General features: G+C 40.6%; 1 protein-coding gene across 1 annotated transcript in view; it reads left to right on the top strand.

Moving 5' to 3' along the window:
• The window catches only part of fat2 (FAT atypical cadherin 2), a 111899-nt gene that overhangs the window by 81024 nt on the left and 18674 nt on the right, over positions 1 to 12201 (top strand). Inside the window, exons 24-28 of the mRNA XM_044206084.1 lie at positions 2812 to 3265; positions 6997 to 7150; positions 10485 to 10584; positions 10734 to 10885; positions 11917 to 12197. Of these exons, the coding sequence (XP_044062019.1) occupies positions 2812 to 3265; positions 6997 to 7150; positions 10485 to 10584; positions 10734 to 10885; positions 11917 to 12197 (1141 nt within the window). The remainder of the gene's footprint in view (positions 1 to 2811; positions 3266 to 6996; positions 7151 to 10484; positions 10585 to 10733; positions 10886 to 11916; positions 12198 to 12201) is intronic.

Genomic DNA, 12201 nt, shown 5'->3' with positions numbered 1-12201 from the left:
GGTAGCTGATGATTTGATAATGATATACCATGAGACGGTAGAGATTTGTCAACAGGTTGACATGTTGTTACACTGCTTCTACAGAGGTTGCTATACCTGTAATTTCTCATATTAGACGTTTACAGGCAATTTACAGGCTAGCTTGATAGTAGCTTGATTTTGCAGGTATTCAGTTCACTGGAGTAGACAAATACTAGACATTCATTACTTAAGTTAAAGCAGTTAGGGACCACTAGCTCTGTGATCATAGATTAATATAATTCATAGGATTCCATTTAGTCTATAAGATCAGTCTAAACAAATATTAAACTTTTAGTTTCGAAAACTTACAATACTTACAAATGCCTTTTCTGTCTAAATAAAGTAGAAATAAATCTAAAGTTTAAAAGTTGTTTGTGCATTCTACTTCCCACTACTAGCTGTTTCTTAAACTCAGTTTATGATGTCAAATTAGCAAAAATCCAAAGTGTCCATGATTTTTTTTGGGAGACTGGTCTAACAGCCACAAGGGGCGGCTTCAGTGAATTACTTACAGTCTCTTTGAATCCAACAGTGCCTTACTCTCAATTTTAAATTTATTTGTATGTAAATGCAACCACAGGCCGCAAGGCTATTCCCATGTTACCAGATTTTATTATGTAGCACAACAAACGAGTGAGTGTGCTCAGCGGAGCTTTTATCACTGCAGACGTGTAGCGCTGCCTCCTGCATGCTCTCAATATACTTGTGTTTGAGTTTGAGTATGCGCATACATCACATGCAAGCAGAATACATGAGTGTGGCAGCCGTTGTTGATTAAGCTTTGCCCAGCAGTATTAAAGCTCCCTGCGGGAAACTCGCAGCGTTTGCGCTCAGGCTCGTTGATTTCATGAAACACTGATGCTGTGGAGTTTGACTTGACACGGTGCCCACACTACGTCGGCTGTGCAGATACTGTAAAATCCTCAGTGCTTCAAACTGTGCAGTCTCTCTTCAAATATCCACCATAAATCGCACCAGTAGTCACACCAAGTCATGTAAAATAGATTAAAAGACAAGCGACAGGCGCCTCGGATGTCTCGAAGTTTTCACTTGTTCCTCTGCCAGCTCTTCAGTATCTTTCCATGATAAGCCAGAGCCAGAGCAGCCCTCATCTCCCTCTCCTCTGTGTGTTCTGTCATTGACCCATGTGAAGAATTTCACAGGTCTGTCCCTCCAAAATAAATCATTGCTGTTTGTATTTTTCATCATCCCAGCCGCAGGGAATCAAACAGAAACCTCTGGCAGGGACAGAAAGCTAAGCAGCATCGCCCGGAGGACACCCCGCAGAGCCTCAATGCTGAGCAACCTGTCCATGCTATACTTGAGTTTTATAGAAAGCAGGAAATAAAAACTCCAAGAAAGAAAACAAATAGAGAAAAGCTCATTGTCCTGCAGCAAATAAAGAAGCAGGAGTCAAGCAGATTGGTATCAATAATGCATCACGGCTGTCAGTGTCCGATGGGGTGATGCTTGGCAATTTGCAAAATACACATTCCATCTGTATATTTAATGGGGAAGATATGAGGACCCTTCCGTTACATAAAGCATGAATAGATAATAAAAAAAGCTGCTGGCTTGTTAGTTTGTGGGAACGCTGAGCGTGCAGAAACGTTAAGAGGCTCCCGCTGATGGTGATGAAATGCTGAATGAATGTGTGTGACTCTGAGCACTGTGTGGTGTTGTACATCAGCGACACGGGGAGCTGACAGCGAAATCAGATTCTATTTGAGACACAAAAGAGAACAAAAACACACCCGTGTTTATCTTCTTAATGCCTGCAATCTCCACAGGCTGAAGGTCAAACGCTAAAGTTATCGTAGTTGCTGGCATCGAGTATATTTGGTGTGCATTGGAATGTTTTGATCATTTGAATCTCTATTGCTTAACTTTTACTTAAAGGCGTGTGTATGTATTACTTTGGCACATAAAATTGAATCTAATGTTAAATCACAGTGTACATACCAGATTTTGTTATCTCTCTGTACTAATCACCAGGCTTGCAACCGTGATTTTATGTTTAGACCAGTCCAAACAAAAAAACAGAAGTGCCAAGCTGGTGATTTGCAGGTTTAAACGTGGTTATCTAAACGTTGTCTCGGCAGCATTTAAATTACTATATTTCAACATAAAGAAAAAACAATATATTTAACCTGTATATGTAACCTAAACATCAGAACATTTCACTTTCAACCCAGTTTAACCAAGACGTCTTCAGACCTTCAACCACCAAATCAATGCTTCCGGGGGGTAATAACACCAAAAATTACTATAATTGAACAAAGAAATCACTATAACAAGCACCACAACATGATGCATAATCATAAAACAACAAAGTCTTAAATGCCAACTGAATAAAAACAGATGATGACAAGTAAGAGTGTTTGACCAAAACCATACAGACTTACACTGCGTTAACGTCTGTATGGTTTTGGTCTAGTATATAAAATTAAAGTGACAGTTATGGTTTTCTAATAAGTTAGTAACTTAACAGTTCCTTGTCTTTACCTTCTCCCACGCTGCCATTATCCTAGAACAAACAAACAAACAAAAAATCTAAAATGGACAAAACAGTTTACATCATGTGAGGTCAGTGAATCTTATCTAACCGGACAAGTCTAAGAGCCTAACTCTTTCAATGTACAGGGTTTAGATTCCTTCATTAAGCCATAACTTGAATATGGACTTCTTATTTCTTCTAGTAAATTAAAAGTTTTGGTTCTCATCTTATTGCTCTAGAGATTCTGAGCATAATTACCGTGTTGCTAACTGAATCTCACTTTCCTTCTTCAGCTGACTGATGGAGAGCTGCAGTTCAGGTACAGCTGTGGAAACGCCTCCCCTGGTTCCTTACTGATCAGATCTGATCCAGTGTCAGATGGCTGGTGGCACAGCGTCCTACTGGAGGTCAACTCCACTGCCCTGAGACTGACCCTGGACCAGCAGCATCCAGCCTTCATCACCCTGGCCGAGCCGTGCCGGATGATGCGCTCCCATGGTGCTTTGCTCTTTGCTTCTTTCACTCGGGACTCTGCTCCAGAGGTCCACCAGAATCCACGTAATTTCATTGGCTGCCTAGAGGGCCTGGAGCTCAACGGGGAGCCAATCAGAGTGGGTGACACGGCTGAGTGGGCCGGGCCAGGGAGCAGGAGGGTGTTTGGGGTGTACCAGTGCTGCAGCCGGGCAGGAGCGTGCGACAAGAACCCCTGTCAGAATGAAGGGGTCTGCGAGGAGAACGCCAGCGGAGGTGAGTGCACTGAAGAGGTCGCTCACTTGAAAACTTCAAATCTTACGTATTTAAGAGTTGAAGTTAAAGTTTAGAAAACAAATACCTTCGGTATTATTTATTAGGAGTTTAACGCAAAAACTTCATCAGGACTGCGTGGGTGTGGTTTGATGAGCAAACAGTCCCACAACTGTCATCAGTATCATTCAAATATTGTTAAATTCTGATTGGTGCATGGATGTTATGTGACATCACCTTTTTCCAGCTGAGTCCCGCCTACTTCAAACCCGAGAGAAAAGGTCAAACAAAAACACAAAGAGAGAAATCTTTCATGTGAAAGAATTGTTCCAACTTTGTTCATGTAAGAGCACGGAAAACAGGTTAAGTTCATTTATATACCGCTTTTAAAAACAAAACAGGTTTGTAACAAAGTTTTGGAAAACACATCCACAGAAAAATTAGGAACTGTGAACGTACACACATACTGATCGATGTAACAGGAAATCCTCTTACACCCCTTCCTCTATGGGCTGTACAAGACTTTGGATATGTTCAGCAAAAACAAATATACAGCGTTTCATGCCCACACTTTACAAAGGGGGTAGAACAGCCTCTTTATTTTTTTATTTTATTTATTTTTTAATCTCAACTCCCTTCTGGTGCATTCTAGCTTATTTCCACCTCATGTTCTATGTATTTATTGGCTACTCTTAGGCCACATAGACATTCATAGGATTTCATAATGAAAAAAGATGATAAAGCAGAATTAAAAACGCAATTAATAGCAATCATATGTGCAGTAATATAAATACTCTTAACTCTTAAAAAGACAAACAAATATAGTTGAGGTTTTGGTAGTGTCTGCTCCACAGTCGAGGGCCGAACTGTCCGGTTTGAGATTTAGAATAAAAATATCAAATTGTCCTCCATGATTTCCCTACACCAACAATGTTGTACAAAGCAGCACTGGTGTCTCAAGTGACTTGAGACCAGATGTGTATTAATCCGCCGCTAAAAACCGTCTCCAACAAATGCACTATTTCCTGTTTTCGAAACGTTTGCTAAAAACTACAGCTGTTTGGCCTACTAACTTAGAACATTTTTGGTCTTTTCATTTGATTTCTTGACTATAAGATAAAAACAGAATAACACCAGCCCCTTAAAAAAGGGGGATGGGGCCAGAGCAATATCCTTTCCAGTAGCCAAAGAGATAGACCCCTGCAAATCAGTAATTATTACACAAGGAATAATTAGAAAGTATTGAAGTTTCCCGGCATCGAGCTACCGTACACCCTCTCAGTCAGGGACAAGCCACAACTCCGCCATGAAAGATTAGTTTGGTCTCAAATCCTTATCAGGCTCTCTTTATGTGACTGCTTGCTTTATTAACGTTGTAGGTTATCACTAATTGGCCGAATGCATCAGTTCTTGGCGAAGCACAAAAGATAAAAAATTGGTGTCTGAGAGGCTCACAATGTCTTTGTTTTTTGTTTTTTTGCATTATGTATCACAAAAGATGTCTGGTGGCTTGCCTTATTCTCTACTTGATAGCTGATAAGCACACCTGCAATTTTACAGATAAAAGACCAGGAGCTTTAAAATAATATTATCCTCATGAGTCTTTGTGAGAGAGTGCAGGCAATATGTTCTTTTTCTAGTAAGGTGGATATGAAACATAAAGCTGCGAAGATGATATAGATCTCTGTGCTTTGGAAGAACAGTGTAAACAAACGAACCCTAAAGCTGTTATCAGAAAACGTATTTTTTTACCGTGGGTTTACCTGTTAGGTCGCTGAGCTGCATAATTTGTGCCCCACACACACACACACACACACACACACACACACAGGACACAAGGTTACAGCCAGGTATTACTTTTCTCAGGACTTTATTCATCATCATGTCAAATCACATTTCAGTTATGCTTCAGGCACAAATTCTGGGGTGCGATGCCAAACAACTTATTTCCCAAAAGATCCTTTCAGCTCGAGCAAATGTAATCAGACAGGCGGCAAAAACAATGAAGGCTGTGGATGTTTCTTTATTTTTACTGTAGAATATGAAGTCGTTCCCCTACTGTTTTGTTTACTTCCCGAGTATAAAGGGATGTGGAGTAAAAGGAAGGTTTACCTTGTTTTCTTTTTCTTTATAGCAGTTTAGGCCTTTTTAGGTCTTGGTTTATTATGTCAAAAACATGTCAGGTAACAAAGAAACATGTCCTTCTAAACTGAGACTAACACCACAGAAAGATGTGTAACAAAATAATCAAAACTCAAACGTCCACTTACTAGCTAGGAAAACAACAACAAATGTGACGAACATTGGTAAAATGGCAAGAACCCTGGACCCCTGACAACATCAGCTGTCTGTAAACCCCAAACCAAAGCTGGTCACAGCTCCGGCTGGGAAGGTGGAACTGGAGTCAGTGGATGGTTGGCGAAAAGCTCAAGTAGGACATTCACGTCAGAGATCATCTTTCCCTAATATATGACCACCTATTATCATGTGACCTAAGTTCCATGTTTAGGATGACACAGGATCTGATACTGTCGTGAACGTAAACAGACATTTTTGATCAGGATCTCTTACATTCATTAGTTTAAGAATTGTGACAAAGATTCATACAAAGCGGGACAATTTACAGTTGAAAAATAAACCTTTCAGCACTCTAATGGACAAACTATGTAATGGCGTCACTGTTTGACTACCTCAAACATATTTTGACATTTCTGTACTGCAATTTCTTGTTACTTATCGGCCTATATTTATGCCAATTCCAATGTATCTGCAATAAGCTAGTATCAGATATGTATCAGTCTAGCTTTTGTTAAATGCTCCAAAAGCCAATTAGTGGACCTTTGAGCTTTAAGAGTATTTTGTTACTGTCCCCAGAGGCCAAGTACAAATTTCTATGCTCTAATGAAACCATTATAAACATTAGTTGTAAATACAAGCAGGTTACTATTAAAGTCACGAGTCATTTAAGGAGAATTGCATACAGTTTAGAAATAAGGGTGGCTGTATTTCAGATGGTAGAGCAAGTTGGACATTATCATCATCATCGCAGAGTTGGTGGTTTGATCCCAGGCCCCCCATGTCAAAGTGTCCTCGGGCAAGACACTGAACCACAAAGTGTGTGTATGTGTGTGTAAATGTTAGTCTATTCGGACAAAAGCGTCTGCCAAATGACTGTAATATTAAAAAGACAAACCAAACCACCACCAAAATTCTCCGTTTGTCAAATGTGTAAGCACAATTACTTTACAGCCAAAGCAAAAAAAGAATATGAGCATTGCATTCTGGTCTGTTTCAAGCTCCTGTGGGTGTAAATTGGTCTGTTTCCTCCTCTCAAGTGGTTTTCTCCTTCTGTGACTGTGAACTTTAATGCAAATGACGGATTTAGAAAAAAGCTCTTCTCTTCTGGGCGACTGACAAAACGTGATGTTTCCTGTTTGTTGTAGATCAGTGAAAGCATTTCTAATAACAGACTCCTTTGTAGCTGCTGGTGATGTCACACTGTCTGGTTTTGAGCAGTTATCCGCAGGAAGAAGAAAAACAACAAAATTGCTGTTAAACAGTGTTGAAGTTTTTTAGGGGAGATTTTCCCCTTTAAATATCAAACACACTCGTGTTCTCTGGTTAGATCAGGTTGACCTTTGCTTTGATTGTTTACTGCCTGTAGGGGTAACTGGCCGTGGCTTTGATCAGTCGCTCTTGTCTCAGACGTCTGGGTGTTTTTATTTACTCTGCAGAGCCGCGCTGCAGGTGTGCAGGACTCTTCCACGGCGCCCGCTGCGAGCTGGCCGACAACCCGTGCGCCTCCCAGCCATGTGCCCACGGCAGGGTGTGTGTACCCAAGGCTCAAGGTTACATGTGTACCTGCCCGCTGGTCAACGCTGAAGCAAGGTAAACACACATATTTTATTCATTCATTTTCTTAATGAGTAACGCATTAACATATTCATTACTTACATGCAGTAGTTGATGTTGTACTGCTGTTGAACATGTGTGCTGTGTAAGACTTCCTTTAAGAACTGAGGGTGCTGTAAAAATTTGATTAGTTTGGTTTCACTGGAGAGTTTTAGTGCTCAATATTCATCAAGACGCTATTTTAGAAGCTTTTACAGAAGATTCAAATTATGAGGCGGCTCCTGACTTCTTCATAATGAAAATGCCCAAGATGTTAAAGACGTCCAATGTTCACTATCTCTTGAAGGCCCAAAATATCAGCGCTCAGCATCTGCAGTGTCAGCCATCATCATTCTTAAGTGATTTTATTATCGGTCAACAAAATAATAATCAGTGATAGTTTGATAACTAATTAATCTTTAAGTCATTTATCAAGAAAAAATGCCAAATATGTGCTGGTTAAATCTGCAACAACTTACATGTAGGAATTTGCTTCTTTCTTGGTGTTATACTGTGCCATTATGAATCAAACACTTTTTTCCCCATTTCTTCAGACTGCATAAGCAATTTTAAAACATCGCTTTGGCCTCTGGTAGCACATGATTGGTATTATTTGGGTTTTCTTAAAGGGAAAACTACGGTTTATTACAAATTGGGGTTTCTTCGTAGCTCTGAACATGATTTCTATCCGTAATAATAACATGGGGTGCACAGTGGCACAGTGACGCATCAAGCTGTTTGGGCATTGTTTCCACTCCATTTCTTCGTGGCACACAATTTATGCCGATTTGCAGTAACGTCTCCAACAGCATTCAGACTGATTAAAAACATATTTCACACGGCTTGTTGTGGCTGAATACAAATGGAAAAGGTACGGTACTGTCTCTGCCCACACTTAAAAGCTGCAATAAGATTAAATTAAAGTTTGTCACAGCAGCTCCACTACCTGCTGCTGTTTGATTACAAGCTGAAAGAGATTCAATGTCACACCTGCCGCCTCATGAGCTTCCCGTACTCCATTTAAGCGGCTTTCCCCGCCCTTGGAGTGCAGCCATGGTACTCACCAAGCGACATCACTAACACTGTCTACACAGGAGGCGTAGCGTGAGCAGCACGTTAGCAGAGCAGCAGCTTCAATGCTCTGTCTGTATACACAGGATGCGTTTAGGCACAGTACTGAGTGTGGGTCACCCACGTTTTGGCAGCTCTCAGAGCCCAATGCACAACACTGCAGTTACATGCATAAAACGGAAGAAAACATGCTTTGAGTGCGAGTGAAACGTGAGCCATTGCACCACCTGTGTGGACAGCTGGATCAGTTAAAATAGAAGCATATCTGTTCGCCAGATGTGTGGGACAGACAACTGAAAAACGCAGCTGAAGAAGTAGTCAAACGCGGCAAGAAACAAGAGCAGTCAGACAGGTTGGAAACAAACAATTTGGACAAATTTATTTGAAGGAAAAACAATGCTGAATGGTAGAATTACTCCTCAAACTGTCTATAGTACACATTCACAGTTTACAGACCCACTTTCAGTACCTCCAAATAAAGTGAAGGTAAATCTGGATAAACTGTTGGCTTGTTACCAACCTGTCTGATCGTCGGACCGCTCGTGTTTTTTCAACCGTTGGACCTATTTTTAGCGACGTTGCAACTTTCAAGAACTCAATTTTATCATAACTGAGAACGGATGGCCATACCAACAAAAATGAAATTCAAGTTGTATTAAACTTGATTTTCCTTTAACATTTCGTAGACTAAATGATTAATAATACCAAAACCAGCACAACCCTCATTATATGCAACATCACTTGCACTGAAGTACGGTTGCATTCCGAAAAACCATGCATGGCCGTGAATTTGCATTTATATGTGATTGGACACTCCAACTGTAACACACACACACACACCGTCAGATGCACACAAACATACCCATTTGTTCATCACCCTAGAACGAGCTAGTTGTGTTCTCACACCACTAACGGCTATGAAAGAGAACAGTCACGTTCAAATGAAATTACAGCAGCATTTTCCTTCTTTCATTAAGGCCGCCTGTGGAATTGCGTCGCTCCTTGTGGGTATTAACAGCAATCCATGTTCCAGGTGGGGTTTTGATTAACTCAGCGAATGAGAAATAACCGCCGGTGGATCGTAATTGCAGGATGTGTGACTTGCAAAACAAACTGATGTTTTATCATGCTGTGAAGTTTTATCACGTGTCATCTGTGCAGTGGACAGCAGCACAATGTCCACTGTGTGTTTTGACTGAATACCATCCACATGAACCAACAATAATCCGTCCAAACTGTCCAATACAAAGAAAAATACAGGACTTTATAATTCAGTTCATCAAAAAACATTTCCAAAAACCAAACTCCTTGTCCAAGAAAAAATTTGTGAATGCTGTATTTTTCCCTATAACTGTAGAATATACTTTCAGTGCTGTACAACAAGGGAATTCAACACCTGGGAAATGAGTGGGTAAAGCTGAACACCAGGCAGATTTATATAAAACAAAATGATAGGTTTTGTCAGTATCTCAGCAGTGGCACTTAGCAATCAGAGCTCTGCCAGTAGGTCCTCTGGGTCGTGTTTCGTGCCTGGGCCTGGAAGATGGAGGGCCGCAGTGAAGCGCTCAGTATCATCAGCCAAATTTAAACTTCATTCCCGGGCCAAAGTGGCAGCCTTTGTGCTGCTATTCACCGAGGTACTCTTGTTCACAATCCATATTCACAGCAATCTGGTCGTGAACACTAACTGTTTTAAAGAGAAAGCACTTGATTTCTGGCCAAAATCAAGTTGCAAAGTTCAAGTGAGAGAGAAACACACATGCATATCTAATTTTTAATCCTGAATCATGTTTTAATTTCAGCTGAATTTCATACTTAACCTGTATGAAAGGTGCACAATTAAAGTTTGATTTATGTTTATTGTTTGAAAGTTAACATGCAACTAGTGGTACATGTTTAATTGGTAGTATTTTAACTTTTAATGTCAGCAACTGTACGCATGTTACCACGCTAACAAGCTAACATGTTGAATGTTACATACTAATGTTTAGTATGTAACATGCTAACGCTATCATGCTGTTGTGGTGTGTGTGATGAGCTAACAGCCTCAAGGGGCTGCTACCATGGCTACAGACTTTTAGTTTTTTGTTAACTGAGCATTTAGAGCAGAGCGCCAACACTGCAAGTGTATATACTGAACTAGCATCCACCAAATAACTTTATACTACATGTACACCACAAAACTACAGTATATTAAAATAAAGATAATTCCTGTCATCTCCATATTCTCCTAAATGCAGCTTCCTTTACTCTCCTATAGGTGCCATAATCAGAAAGAAGTCTGTTCGCCCAATCCGTGTCCTGGAGGCTTTGATTGTAAAGTCACTGACGGCTACATCCACTGCGACCCGCTGCCTCTGGTCAGTCAGAACAACAATTAATTAATTTACGTGTCCTTCTTGAAAGTATCACAAAATTCTTTGTTTTTGAGATAAGGGAAATTCCACTTAACATCCATAGATACCTTTAATTATACTCAATCCATCAATTGTCCTGTCTATCTATCTAGCATGTATCTCCAATGATTGGCTATGTGGAAATCATGGAGATCAGTGCCAGCGTGCTTGGATTACTCTTCTTGGTTGGCATCTTCATTTGCATAAGGAAACGTTATGTTCAGCAGAAGAAGAAAAAGCCCGTCTGTGTCCAGGACTCCAATGGGTGAGAGCAAATGTCTGTGTCTAAAATTAAAAGGTCCAGTGTGTAACATTTAGGAGGAGCTATTGGCAGAAATGGAATATAATATTTATGTTTTCATTAGTGTATAATCACCTGAAAATAAGAATTGTTGGCCCCTTCCACAGAGGTTGCCATGTTGCACCGCCATGTTTCTACAGTAGCCCAGAACGGACAAACCAAACACTGGCTCTAGATAGGGCTGTTCGTGTTTTTCGCACACACCATAGTTTCTCCTACACGCTTTGAAGGGGAGGGTGAGGCGAGCAGTATTCAAATTATTACAAACTGCAATTTCACCGCTAGATGCCACTAAATCCTACACACTGGACCTTTAAGTTCAAAATTCCTCAACATATTCCATTAGTCCAGGTTATATGTTTTAAGATTTAACAAAAAAAAAAAAAACTACAATACACAGTGTTCAAATGCTGTTTCATACTTGTCAATGCCACAAAGTTATAAAGCCTTTCTGCATCCAGTGGAAATCCAAGGGGGAAGTAAGCCCATCAGGAACAGAAACTGAAGGAGAATTTGATTCCATCAGAAAGAAAAATTTCTTAAATTATACAACTGCGAAGTTGTAGAGAGACGTCAGAAGAAACACTCTTGTTGTTATACTTGCAACACAGCAGGCTAAAATGTAAATGCTAAATGTATCTGCTCCCCAATTTTTAAAACTTCTTTTTTCTATTATCCTCAAACATCTAGTTAAAGCTGTATTAATCAATTGTTAGCCATTAGAGGCCAAAGGATTTACAAAACTAGCAGACAGGCACATAGCCCTGACATACTGTATTAGTGTTAACAAACAACTGTGCATCCAGCAGTCGCCAAGCAACATTATCATCCATTTGGGAGTCGCGTTTCTCTCCAGCTTTTCATAAACACTGATACAACAAACCTTCTTTGAAAAAAATAGATAATAGTGAAACAGAAGTGAGCTAGTAAATGAGGCAGGAATTTGGGTGTCTGTAATTACTCCACAAAGATTAATTATCTTTTCACACCCACAGCTATTTCCAGCCCAGCCTGGCCAAGAGCCTCAAAGCCGAAAACCAGCAAGTCAACCCCATAGAGATGAGCACATTGGTCGATCCCATCAACGACCTCGACCACACGCCGTTCAGGTCGCTTCGCCCATGCAGCCAGATCAGTTCATCAGGATGCGGGGTTTCCTCTCCAAAGATACAGGGGCCGGTAGTGTGCAGCGTTGCCCCCAACCTCCCTACCAGGCCACCATCCAGCTCAGACAACGACTCCATCAGGAAGAACCACTGGGATATGGACTATGAAGGTGT

Source organism: Siniperca chuatsi, linkage group LG8, assembly GCF_020085105.1.
Source record: "Siniperca chuatsi isolate FFG_IHB_CAS linkage group LG8, ASM2008510v1, whole genome shotgun sequence".
In the NCBI taxonomy this organism is placed as follows: Eukaryota; Metazoa; Chordata; class Actinopteri; order Centrarchiformes; family Sinipercidae; genus Siniperca; species Siniperca chuatsi.
This window is presented reverse-complemented; position numbering and strand designations above follow the sequence as displayed.